We start from the raw sequence: 15,000 nt of genomic DNA on the forward strand, positions 1-15,000 counted from the left end.
ATGACCACCATGAGGCTCTCGCGTCGTCTGTCATACCACCTAAACTCAGGAGCACCTAAAAATCATCATAGCGAAGTCCATCAAGCAAAATTAAGAAGAGAAGACCTAACCCAGAATACGGAGATTATAGATCACAACAAAGACCCACGACGTTTACCTATATTAGAGGCTTTGTATATCAAGGATCTATCCCCGGGAATGAATACCCAACTCGAGGACTTAAAAATCCTACCAAGTGTGAGAAGATCATTCCCCAGTGAAAATGAGACAAAAAACACAGATGCACGCCACCCTCCAACCTACAGAACGACACGGAGCTCCGGCGACGCCAACCAGACAAAATCCCACATCGACGACCAAACAAAATCCCACACCGACGACTAGACAAAATCCCACAGCCTGTCCCATATATACCCACACACACCAGCCCAGCCCTTAGATTTGTACCTGCCACTGAGGCAGCACCAAGAGGTGTGAAAACGCGTTTTGGCTTATTTATAGATTATGTATGTTATTCCACAACATGACATACGGCGATTTATTAAGGTTACTGCCTACAGAAGGCAAGATCACTCTAAGAAAGAGAGAAAAATACGACAAGAAGCTGTCATAACAAGCTTGCTATTCATTTTAATGATATATATATATATGTATATATATATATATACATATATATATATATATGTATATATATACATATATATATACATACATATATACATGTATATATATATATTTATATATATATATATATATATATATATATATATATATATATGCAGAAACCACCGGGAAATTGGACAAACCAGATACCGAACGTTTTCGTCTATTAAGACGTTTGGTATCTGTTTTTTTTTCGGTGGTCTCTGCAAAAATAGTTTATCACTTGTGTTTTGTGATTTCTTTGCATATATATATATATATATTTATATATATATATATATATATATATATATATATATATATATATGTAGAGACATTGGGACAAATTATGGGAAAGGTGGAGGGGGAAACACGGGTCTTTATCTGAATATCGAGTTTATTCCTGACCGGTTTCGCTTACAATAGCTTCTTCAGAGAAGTGTTACTCTGGGTCGAAGTTGGCGGTGTATATAGTGAGTCAGGCCCACGTTCCCTCCTTGCCGAGTGGTTGGTGGCTGGTTCCAGTACAACATGTCAAACAGCATCGGTACAATATATAATATAATACAATAATAGTAATATAATAATAATACAACATAACACGATCTATGACACAATACACAATATAATATATAATATAATATACCACACCAAATCATATCATGGTATATCACATGATAACACAACATAATAATTAGCATCGATACATAATCAATAAAATTATAATAAGAATAGATATACGAGTTTTGAAAAATGGAAATATATATATATATGAAAATAAATGTCACCGTGATATTTTGTCACCGTGTTATGTCGGAGTTGTCCTGGGCGTCTTTTAGCTGCATACTCCGCCGTGCATTCCGTCCACTCCACTTCTCCCACTTCCCGGCCCATGCTGTGTACGGCAGCCATGTGTAATATTTCAACTGTTCCAGTATAACACCTCAAATAGCATCGGTATAACATATAATAATAATAATAGTAGTACTAATAAAAATAATAATTATAATAATAATGATAATAATACTGTAAAAGTAATAATATTATAATATGACACAACATACAATATAATATATAATAATGCAATATAATTATATTACAATATAATAACATAGTACAATAATAACAATTAGCATCAATACAGAATGCATACTAAAATAATGAGAACAAAATAAAATATGATTTTTGATCAACGAAATGTCACCGTGATGTTTTGTCCTTGTATATAATACCCTTGTTACGTCGGAGCTGTCCTGGGGCGTCTTTCTGTAGTTGCATATTTCGCCGTGTATTCTGTCCACTTAATATTTCCTACTTTTTGGTTTATGTTGGGTTTAGTGGCTATGTGTAATGCTTCAACCGTTTTCCTTCTTCTCTTTGTTAATCCTTTTTCCATCACTTCTGATTGTAGCCAATCGGGCATATGACCTTCTTGTTCTATATGACCCACCATCGCGTTGGAAAGCCTGTGGTATTTTAGGTCTGCTTTGTGTTCTTTGATTCTGGTCATAAGCCCTCTGTGGGTCTCACCATAGTAAGATTTATCACATTTGCTGCATGGTATCCTATATACAACGCTTAGGTCGTTAGTTGTTTGTGTAGTTGTTGTTGTTACTAGATTTTTAAGTTTCTTTCCTGCCTCGCTGATTATTTCTAGACCTAATGGTCGTATTGCATCTCCCAGTGTTTGTGAACAATCGGAGCCTGGTACGACAAGGTATCTAGTTTCTTTCTTGACCACTTTTTCTTTTCGTTGCCTTATACTTTTTGCTTTTCTCAAAGATGTGGATATTAGCGCCTCTGGATATTGTAGTGCTCTGAAGGTATTCGTAATATGTAGAATTTCTTCGCTTAGAAATTCATTGCTGCATATCCTTACTGCTCTGAGAAAAACCCCAATTATTATTCCTATTTTGGTTCGTTCGTTGTGTGCGCTGTAGAAGTGTATTAAATCGTCTTTGTTTGTGGGTTTTCTGTAAACTTTGAAGAGTACTTTGTTTTCTTGCCTGTGTATTTCTGTGTCTAGAAAGGGTAGGCGTCCTAGAGACTCATTCTCCATGGTGAATTGAATATTATCGACTACCTCATTGAGTTTAGACATAATATCACTGGTGTTATTTTCCGCTGGAAAAATGAGTAGGCAGTCATCCACGTATCGAAACCAATGTGCATCTTTAGGGATAATTTTGAGATAATGGTCTCTTTCTAGCATCTCTAAGTATAGAGATGCAGCCACTGCACTTAATGGTGACCCCATAGGGAGGCCGTCCAAAAGGTGATATTCCTGGTCTTTGAATCTAAATGAACGGAACCTAATGCATTTTTCTACTAGCTGCATGTAATCCCTTTTGTAAACTGGTAATTTGTCATCATCAATGGTTTTTAAGGATTCTTTTATCGCGCTGATGGCGACTGTTACGGATACATTAGTGAATAAGGATGTTATATCATAGCTTACTAACCTTTCTCCTGAGAAGTCTACGTTGTCAAGTTTCTCAATTAGGTCTGCTGAATTACGGAGGTTTGTACTGCTTATGCTACCAAGGGCAGATGATAGTGGTTTTGCTAGAATCTTCGCCAACTTATATTTATTGTTATTATGATTTTATTGATTATGTATCGATGCTAATTATTATATTGTGTTATAATGTGATATACCATGATATGATTTGGTGTGGTATATTATATTATATATTATATTGTGTATTGTGCCATAGATCGTGTTATGTTGTATTATTATTATATTACTATTATTGTATTATATTATATATTGTACCGATGCTGTTTGACATGTTGTACTGGAACCAGCCACCAACCGCTCGGCAAGGAGAGAACGTGGGCCTGACTCACTATATACACCGCCAACTTCGACCCAGAGTAACACTCCTCTGAAGAAGCTATTGTAAGCAAAACCGGTCAGGAATAAACTCGATATTCAGATAAAGACCCGTGATTCCCCCTCCACCTTTCCCATATAAATATATATATATATAAATATATATATATATATATATATATGTATATATATATATGTATATATATATATATATATATATCTATATATATTATATATATATATACACATATATTAAGTCCTCTGCTTAGGACAATTTGCACTCCTACATTAAGTATAATTTTGATATTTTTGGCAAGTTGCAGGGACAAAATATCTCCTTTGATTTCAGGCTGTTTAGTTACGATCTTATCAGTCTATTTTCCCGATTTCCAGTAATATATATAATAGATTTTTTTTTTAGAAAAATAATTAAATAAATAATAATTAGTACACCCTGCTCACACAATTATTGAATTAATCAATTTACGCGTATGTATATGAATATGTACATGTACATGTATATGTATATATATATGTATATGTATATGTATATGTATATGTATATGTATATGTACATGTATATGTATATGTATATGTATATGTATATGTATATGTATGTGCATATATATATATATGTATGTATGTACATACATACATACATACATACATACATACATACATACATACATACATACATACATACATACATATACCAAGGCTTTTTCTCCCTTACTAGGGAGGTAGCCAAAAAGGAAAAGGCATAAAATCATTCCCACCCATTCCATCCCTGAAAACACTCCACACCCCTCCACCCTCCCTCCCATCTTAGCACCTCCTAGATGACGGATCATCCCTGCACCCTGTCCACTGCCCTGGGTCAGAAGCAGTGTCGCAAGACACAGCACATCCACAGTAAGGCCGCTTCATTAAATCGGCGCCCCCCCCTCTCCGTCCCTCCCATATAAAGGAGAGGACGGGGAGAAATCCCTTCGGGCTGCGTCAAACTTTTGCTCACACACACTACCTCACCCCGCATCCCCCCGTCCATTCCACCTCATGCATCACAAAATCTTCCATATACAACCATTCTCCAGTCACCCCTGTCTTCTGTCCTCTCCAGTCCTTCCTCAACAGACATTCCCCTCTTCCCCAAAGCCCCCTTCACCCCATCCATCCATCTCATCCTAGGACGTCCCCTCATGTTCACTCCCTCCACATCTGCCTTCCATACCTCCTTTATTAGTCTTTCTTCACTCATTCTTTCCATGTGTCCAAACCATCCTAATACTCTTTCATCAACCCTATCTCCCAACTCCCTTTCCACCTCTGTTCTCCTCCTCACCTCCTCATTTCTCACTCTATCTAGCCTAGTAACCCCCATCATACTTCTCAGACACTTCATCTCAAACACATTCAAGCTCCTTCTCTCTTCCTCTCTTATGTTCCATGTTTCTGCTCCATACAATGCTGTTGGCACAATCACTCCTTCATACAGTCTCCTCTTAGCATCCATTCCCAAATGTCTATTCCTCATTACACTCTTTAATCCACCAAGGCATTTACTCGCTTCTCTCAATCTACATTCTACCTCCACCTTCACTCCACCTTTTCCTGCCACATTTGCACCCAAGTATCTAAAACTATCCACTTCCTCCAGTTGCTCTCCCTTAATGCTCACTTCCAGATTACTGCCACTTTCACCCCTTGTACATCTCATCACCTTACTTTTACCCACATTTATCTTTAGCTTTCTTCTATCACACACTCTCCCAAACTCTGTCACCGATATCCTCAATCCCTCCTCCGATCCTGCCACAAGTGCATTGTCGTCCGCAAACAACAGTTGGCTCACCTCCCACTTTTCTCCATTTTCTTTAACCATCTCCAATCCCTGACCCACTACCCTTGCATTTATCTCTCGCACTACCCCATCCATGTATAAGTTGAACAGCCAGCGTGACATAACGCATCCTTGACGAGGTCCCACCTTTACCTCAAACCACTCACTCTCTCCATTTCTAATCCTGACACAAGCTCTACTATTCTCATAAAAACACTTGACAGCTCCCAGAAGCTTTCCTCCTATCCCATATATCCGCATAACCTCCCACAGTGCCTTTCTGTCTACCCTGTCGTAAGCCTTTTCCAGATCTATAAAGGCCCAAAAAACATCCTTCCCCTTTCCTATAGCTTTCTCACATATCTGTCTTACCACAAAAATCTGATCTACACAACCTCTACCTGTCCTAAATCCACACTGTTCCTCACCAATTACTCCCTCTGTTCCTCTCCTAATCCTCTCAATCAAGATCCTCCCATAAGCCTTCCCAACTACGCTTAACAAGCTAATCCCTCTGAAACTACTACATTCACACTTGTACCCCTTTCCCTTGTAAAGTGGAACTATACAAGCACTCCTCCAGTCCTCCGGCACTCTACCTTCTCTCCAGCAAACATTGAATAACCTCACCAGCCAGTCCACCTTCACTGTACCTCCTTTTTTAAGACATTCTGCATGGCATCCATCCAGACCAGGTGCCTTACCTGCTTTCATCATCTTAACTGCTGCCTTCACTTCATCCTTCCCTATTTCTCCTCCATTTTCCTAACTCATCACTCTCATTTTCTTAGCATTTCCCACTGCAGCTATCTTTCCCTCCCTATCCTCCTTCACATTTAGCAACTCCTTAAAATATTCTGCCCATCTTCCCCTTACTGCCTTCTCCATTATCATCTCTCCATCTCCACCTTTTACCTTTTCTTCTCTACTTGATTCGCCTCCTCTTCCTCTCTTAATTTCTTTCCAAAACATCTTTTTATTACTTTCAAAATTTTGTGTCATATATATATATATATATATATATATATATATATATATACATATGTATGTATATATATATATATATATATATATATATATATATATATATATATATATATTGTGTCAGGATTGGAAATGGGGAGAGTGAGTGGTTCGAGGTAAAGGTGGGACTACGTCAAGGATTCGTTATGTCGCCCTGGCTGTTCAACTTATACATGGATGGGGTGGTGCGAGAGGTAAATGCAAGGGTAGTGGGCAAGGGATTGGAGATGGTTAAAGAAAATGGAGAAAAGTGGGAGGTGAGCCAGCTGTTGTTTGCGGACGACAATGCACTTGTGGCAGGATCGAAGGAGGGATTGAGGAAGTTGGTGGCAGAGTTTGGGAGAGTATGTGATAGAAGAAAGCTAAAGATAAATGTGGGTAAAAGTAAGGTGATGAGATGTACAAGGGGTGAAAGTGGCAGTAGACTGGAAGTGAGCATGAAGTGGATAGTTTTAGATACTGGAGGAAGTGGATAGTTTTAGATACTTGGATGCAAATGTGGCAGGAAAAGGTAGAGTGAAGGTGGAGGTAGAATGTAGATTGAGAGAAGCGAGTAAATGCCTTGGTGGATTAAAGAGTGTAATGAGGAATAGAGATTTGAGAATGGATGCTAAGAGGAGACTGTATGAAGGAGTGATTGTGCCAACAGCACTGTATGGGGCAGAAACATGGAACATAAGAGAAGAAGAGAGAAGGAGTTTGAATGTGTTTGAGAGGAGGTGTCTGAGAAGTATGATGGGGGTTACTAGTCTAGATAGAGTGAGAAATGAGGAGGTGAGGAGGAGAACAGGGATGGAAAAGGAGCTGGGAGATAGGGTTGATGAAAGAATATTAGGATGGTTTGGACACATGGAAAGAATGAGTGAAGAAAGACTAGTAAAAGAGATGTGGAGGGCAGATGTAGAGGGAGTGAACATGAGGGGTCGTCCTAGGATGAGGTGGATGGATAGGGTGAAGGGGGCTTTGGGGAAGAGAATGTCTGTTGAGGATGGACGGGAGAGGACAGAAGACGGGTGAATGGAGAATGGTTGTATGTGGATGATGTTGTGATTGCATGAGGTGGAATGGCGGGGGGGTGGGGGGTGAGGTAGTATGTGTGAGCAAAATTTGACGCAGCCCGAAGGGATTTCTCCCCGTCCTCTCCTTTTATGCAATGTGGGGACGGAGAGGGGGGGGGTCGCCGATTTAATGAAGCGGCCTTGCTGTGGATGTGCTGTGTCTTGCAACACTGCTTCTGACCCAGGGCAGTGGACAGGGTGCAGGGATGACCCGTCATCCAGGAGGTGCTCAGATAAGAGGGAGGGTGGAGGGGTGTGGAGTGTTTTCAGGGATGGAATGGGTGGGAATGATTTTATGCCTTTCCCTTTTTGGCTACCTCCCTTGTAAGGGAGAAAAAGCCTTGGTATATGTATGTATGTATGTATGTATGTATGTATGTATGTATGTATGTATGTATGTATGTATGTATGTATGTATGTATGTATGTATGTATGTATGTATGTATGTATGTATATATATATATATATGTATATATATATATATGTATATATATATATATATATGTATATATATGTATACACACACACACACACACACACACACACACATATATATATATATATATATATATATATATATATATATATATATATATGCAAAGTAGACCACTTGGAAAAAGAAACTAACGAAGCAGAGCGCTTTCGTATATTACATCTTCAGTGCAACAAGTACTTGTTGCACTGAAGATGTAATATACGAAAGCGCTCTGCTTCGTTAGTTTCTTTTTCCAAGTGGTCTACTTTGCATAAGTGAACACACGTACCCGTGTTCTTATTAGCATATATGTATATATATATATATATATATATATATATATACATGTATAAATATATATACATATATATATATATATACATATATAAATATATATATACATAGAGAGAGAGAGAGAGAGAGAGAGAGAGAGAGAGAGAGAGAGAGAGAGAGAGAGAGAGAGAGAGAGAGAGAGAGAGAGAGAGAGAGAGAGAGAGAGAGAGAGAGAGAGAGAGAGAGAGAGAGAGAGAGAGAGAGAGAGAGAGAGAGAGAGAGAGAGAGAGAGAGAGAGAGGGGGGGGGAGCATAGGAGTGCACTTATTTCTTGGGCGTAGTAGTGGTAGTTTGTAGTTATTGATGTACACCATATGAATTTCATTACTCTTTTTTATTTACTGGACTTAGTTTGTCGTGGGATTTAGAAATAACAAAAGAAAAGAAAAGTGCAATGTTCCCTCTGCCCTCATCCCTTTGGGCTAATGAGTCGACATTTAGAAGTTTTGGAATAAAATATGTTGGGCAAAATACAAAGCAAAAAAATTTCGTACAAAAATGAAGCCGTTGCAATTGGCCGTGTAAAGCCTAACAAAACTAAGTTTACTGTGAATTGCCCTTATTATCCAAAAACAAATCTTTTTTTTTGCTATAATTGTTGACTCCTTAGTGCTACATATGGAAAACATTTTTTGTTAGTAATTATGGTTTAAGTACGTGGTTTCGTTTCTTTCGATATTTACTCATACATTTTTGACATTTTTTCTGAATTTTCTGCCAACAAAATCTCTGAGGCTTTCTTTATCTGACTTACTTTAATGATCACCGAATGTCCTTCGTATATTCGGAGCCTCGAAGAAGCTGGCAAGGATCATTAGTCTTTTCTCAAAGGTTAAAGAAAAAATGAAAAGAAAAAGAAAAAGACAAAAAATCTTGACATATATATAAACTCTTTCAACATTTACACCAAGCGCATGTTTCTAGGTTTGTAAATATCCTGGATTCTGTTTAGCCAAATGTGATTCTTATATTGAACAGTAAGAAATGCGGTAGTACAGGATTATGTACATTACAAACCTCTCATTAATTCCTTTTTGTACTAGATGTTTTTATTCTGGTTGTTACAAGGATATTCTATTCATCTTTCTAGCACTTCATTGGTAGAAAGTGTTATAACCTATTTCCATACATCCCTTCCGTTGTAGTACCAGGTGACAATTCTAGGTATGGCAGAAACCCAATTCATTCTTCTTGTTAATGAAGAGGTTGATACTTGATATTCAAATTATCGAACTTGTCAAAGGCATCAACGACAACACGCACCTTGACTCACACAGGAGCTACAATACGTTCAGTGAGCAGATGGTGGGTGGGGCTTTGATTTGATACTACTAATAGACTAGGGAATATATATACATACTTACATATATATATGTATTTATATATATATGTATATATATATATATATGTTTGTATATATATATATATATATATATATATATATATACGTATATCTATTATAATAAAGTAGTAGCCTCTGTCTGTCTATCTTTTGTTTTTTTGTTTATTTATTTATTTGTTTGTTTGTTTGTTTGTTTGTTTGTTTGTTTGTTTGTTTGTTTGTTTGTTTGTTTGTTTGTACACGAACTCCTCCTAGGGTTTTAGAGATAGACCCCCATAACCATATATATTCTGATATCCTATCACTCCAAGTACTTGGATAACTATTTTTTATTTCGAAAAAAATATTTTGGTTAGGGTTAAGGGTTAAGGTTAGGAGGTTTATGTAGTATCCCCTGAAGTCGCGTAGTATTTTTTGTGACTTAAGAATTAATGTTTAAACAAACCATTGTATGTATCCATATATATTATTTACATTTGTGAAATTAATGTTGCTACAATCCATGATAGCTTTTGTAAGAAGAAAGCATATTTATGAAAAATGATTGTATAATTTTACCAAATGTTGAAATATTGGTTATTTTCATTTAATTTTTGTGCGGGCGGTAATAGTTCATTCACAAACTCCTACGTTTTTGCAGATAAACCCCTATAACTATATATATTCTGAAAATAAATAAACAAGATACATTTCCTCATCTTTCATCTGTAGACATTTGTCAATCCACACACACACACACACACATGCACATACACACGCACACAAAAGAATGTGTACACATGATATTTGTGTTTGTATATGCATATATTTTCAAACTAGGGTTTCCCAACTTCGGGAGGGGGGGGCGCACACCTGGGAGGGGGAGTATTTAAAGCTATATTTAATTTAGAAAAATATTTTTGTTAGAGTTAAGGGTTAGAGTTAGGTAGTTTATGGTGAGGGAACACGCCACTACTGTAGTCCCCCTTAAGTTATTATTTTTGTAACATAAGAATCAATATAATTAAACAAACCAATGTACTGTATGTGTTCATAAAAAATATTTATATTTTTTAAATTATTGTTGCCACAAACCATGATAGCTTTTGTAATAAAAAAAAAATGCAAATATAAAATGGTTGTATAATTTCACCGAACGTTGAAATATTGCTTATTTTTATTTAATTTTAGCACGGTGGAAATTGCAAAAGAGTCTGCCCCACACCTATCAAAACTCTAACTTCCTTCCATTTCGTTCTTTCCTTGCACTTGCCCTCCAAATCCCCCCTCTCTCCTCTTCCCCATCTTATCTATCCTGCCGTTTACTACTACTACTATTTACAAACTCTTCCTGGATACATACAATGGTTTGTTTAATCATATTGATTTTTAAGTCACAAAAAATACTACGCGACTTCAGGGGACACTACATAAACCTCCTAACTTAAACCCTTAACCCTAATCAAAATATTTCTTTTTTCGAAATGAAATATAGTTATCCAAGTACCTGGAGTGATAGGGTATCAGAATATATATGGTTATGGGGGTCTATCTCTAAAACCCTAGGAGGAGTTCGTGTACATACAAACAAACAAATAAACAATCAGACAGACAGACAGAGGCTACTACATTATTATAATAGATATGAGAGCCTAACTGGACCTAAACTGGTCCAACTTTGTGATACTTGATGCAAATCAGCTCCGACATCTATAAAACTAACATTACAAAACTAGGATACAGCTACTTACTAATGAATATGTGGGTGTACCATATATTTTGTGTGAGAAATTATCGATATCTAAACATTGAAACATGCAAAACCGCCCGATAATATTGTAGCTGATATACTCAATACGGCACCATTTATAATAAGCAATATTTCTTATTTGATGCATAGATATGTATATCCTTACTGTAAACCACATCAGTCAGATAAACAAAGGACGAGTGGTTTCAAAAGTCAAAATGCAGTATCAATAAAAACACAACAACCACAAAGGCATTGCTTCCCACGGCAAATTCATAAAACATAACAGAATACTTTCAACTGTACATATGATGATAACATGAAGAATCAAACCTAGAAGACAGGAATGTCTCGGTTGAGATACATTTTCCCACCTATGTCAGACAACTTGGGTTAATATTTTAGTAGTTTGTGAGGCCTTAGTATATATAAAACAATTCGCTACAGGCAGGTAGTACGTAGATAAATAAGAAACCTTGACCACTCCCAAATGAAAGGAAAATGATAGGTGTCTTAGAAACTTTCAAATTAATTTGGTGGTGGTAGGAATAACAGGAAAATACCATTATGTATTGGAGCGATAATAGTTTGCACTGATTCAGCAATAACATTCAAAACAATATTGTACTGAAGAAGTGATCAGTGTTATTTTTTGAACAGCGATTAGTCTATAATCATATATGAATGCTTGTTATATATTTTGTACTAATATCACTAAAGTACATAAATGATGAACATATGAAACTTACTTAGCCAACACACTATACATGGTACACACTGATAGTTGAAACTTTGTAATATATATAGTATCTGTAATACCGTCAAATTCATATTTTTGCTCCGACCGAATTGAATATAGCGTCCTTTAAACATTTCAAAACGCAGTAAGCTTAGTCCCTAAGCACAACCCGGTAATGCGTTTAACAACAAGCTTTAGAAAATACATAAATGTTTCCTCAGTCTTTTCATATAAAGAAAAATATATTCATTATGTATTACTCCAAGGTGATGATGTTTGCTTAGAATCTAATGAGTGATTTTACAACAATCAAGCGCCTGAAGTTACGTCTCAGGTATAAAATGACATTTCTATCATCAGCTAAAATAGTTTGGTATAATGAAGATTTATTTATCATTACATTAGTCCGTGTTAGTTTATGCCATGTTTTCCATATTTCTTTAGGATAGACTGATCTGAAGTAAACTAAGCCTAAGTTGGGCTTGGCTACATTATGTTGGGTTTGTTTAGACTTGGCTGTGCAGGCCAGGCTAGGTTGGACTGTCATATGTTACAAATGGGTTGGGTTGTATTAGACTGGAATAGACTGGACAACGTAAGACTGAGCAATTGTTTATTTGGGGCTAGAATAGGATAAGCTATGTATGGTCATGTTGAGCTAAAATATACTATGCTGTATTAGAAGAGTCTAATCTATCTTATGATAGGCTGGGTCGGCTACATTACTACAGCCTAAACTTGATCAGGCTATGTTAGGTTAATCTCAGCTGGTTTTGATAATAGTAATAAAACTAGACTGGATGCACTAGGTAGTAGTAGTAATAGTAATAGAAGCGTTGTCCGTAGTGCCAAGGAAGTAGAACATTATATCTGGGTTTAGTTAGTCACGAAAATTATGAAAAAAAAACTAACATTTATGTTAGCTTAACGGAACACCTTTCCTTGAATGAAAAGTTGAGCAAATTAGAATTGAATGCGTAGATCTATGTTAATTTAATTGACTGATGATAAGGGTCCCGGACTAGGGAAAGGAACTGGAAAGAAGACGAGAAGGAAAAAGAGGAAGAAAGGAGTTACTAACTGGAAAGAGGAAAAATAAAAGGTAAGAATTAAAGGAGAGGAGAGAAGAGGAAAAAAGAAATGAAAAGTAACAAAGAAAAAAAAAAGGAGAGAAGGGAAATACAAGAGGAGAAAATCAAAGGGAAAATGCAGTGGGAAAGGGAAAAAGACTAAGAAAAATTAAGAATGAAAAATAAATGGAATACCTAAATGGCAAAGTTGAAAGGGGTGAAGAAAAAAACGAAGAAAAATTAAAATGAATAGAAAAATAGAAAAACGGAAAAAGAGAATAAGAGAAAAATAAAGAGGGAAAAGGAAAAGAATTTAAAAATAGATTTAAAAAAAAGGAAAAATGTAAAGATTTAGAAATAAGGAAAAGGAAAAATTAAAAAGAAAATGGGAAATGGAAAAGAGAAACGTGAGAAGAGAATAGGGGGAAAAAGGAAAAATAAAAATAAAAGGGACAATGGGAGAGGAAAAAAGGAATAGGACATTAGAAAAGGGTGATAAGTGGAAATGGAATAAAAAAAAGAGAGAAAAAAAACAGGGGTAGGAAAAAAAGAGTAGATTATTCTATGAAATATAAGAACATAAGAATAGATGAGATTGCAAGAGATCACAAGGCCTACACTAGGCACCTCCATGTTCATTACCACCTATCATTCTCATTCATATTTCATTTCACCTTCTCTTAAAACAACCAATAGTTTTAACGATCATTACATAGATACCAAGACTATTTCTTTCGTTAATCACTCTATTAGTAAACTAGTTTTCATTTGTTTCCTTTTCAACTCTAAATTTGTCAAATTTAAATCCATTGCAAGGCCTGCCCAGCTGTCTTAATACGATGACGTTGCCTGCATTACTTTTGTCAAAGCCCTTGACCCACTTGAATACCTCTATTAGATCACCCCACATTCTACGTCTTTCCAAAGACAAAAGGGAAATAGGAAAAGAGGATGGAGAAAGAGAAACGGCAGAGAGAAACGTGAAAAAGAGTAAAATAGAAAAGAGATAATGAGAAAAAATAGGGAAAAGGAAAAGAGAAAATGAAAAATACATATAGGAAAAGGGAAATGAAAATGAAAAAATAAGGATAGAAATTTTGAAATACTACATTGGAAAGGGGAAAGAAAGAGAGCAAAATGGGAAGGCAAAAAGGAATAGGAAGATGAGGGAATGGGAAATAAGAAAGAAAAAGGGGAACGAATAAAGGAATAGGAAGATTAGAGAATGGGAGAGAAAGAAGGAAAGAGGGGGGAAGGAAATGTGAAATGGGTAAAGAAATATTCAACCAGAGAAAGAAAGAAAAAAAAGGCAAAGGGATACGGAAACATGGGAAAGAAGAAAGAAAAAAGGGAACGAATAAAGGGGAGGTGGTCATATAAAATACGAAAAAGTAGAAACCAGAAAAAATGGATTTAAAATGTTTAGTAACATGAATATACTATTCTATGAAACTTTATGTGATAGAAAGGCAGAGACGGCGAACAGAATTCAGTAACTTAGTGTCATCAAAACTGATCCTAAGTGGCGGGAAGATTGACAGTAAATGATAAAGCATTTCAGGAAAATTAAATGTGTCATATGAGATTGGTAATTCAAATGACAAGTGAGTTGATCTGAGTAGAAGATACACAGTGTCAGTCTCATACTTTCATTGAACCCTAAGTCATGAATAAACGATAAACTACTAGAAGCAATAGTTGAATATAAATGATTAGTTTTTAATTTCTTTATTTTGTGTTATATTTTACAGAAAAGTATTGATTCGTTACGTTCTACGTGATAACCTAGTTTTATTGTGAGCTGTTGCGAGGTTATTTTATTAGTTCTCTTGACACCTCTTCGGTTGCGAAGAGGTTGTAGCTCGATTAATATTTTAGCAACACATGACACCTATTCTGTCATTCTGGTTGCCG

The 15,000-nt window shown here is 36.1% G+C and overlaps 1 protein-coding gene across 1 annotated transcript in view; it reads right to left on the reverse strand.

Annotated features, from left to right (window-relative positions):
* The window catches only part of LOC143033532 (uncharacterized), a 20,795-nt gene that overhangs the window by 4,472 nt on the left and 1,323 nt on the right, over positions 1-15,000 (reverse strand). Inside the window, exon 3 of the mRNA XM_076199024.1 lies at positions 2,649-3,179. Within this exon, the coding sequence (XP_076055139.1) occupies positions 2,649-3,179 (531 nt within the window). The remainder of the gene's footprint in view (positions 1-2,648; positions 3,180-15,000) is intronic.

The sequence above is a fragment of the Oratosquilla oratoria genome, chromosome 16, assembly GCF_046742065.1.
Source record: "Oratosquilla oratoria isolate Oo_2021 chromosome 16, ASM4674206v1, whole genome shotgun sequence".
NCBI classification, from domain to species: Eukaryota; Metazoa; Arthropoda; class Malacostraca; order Stomatopoda; family Squillidae; genus Oratosquilla; species Oratosquilla oratoria.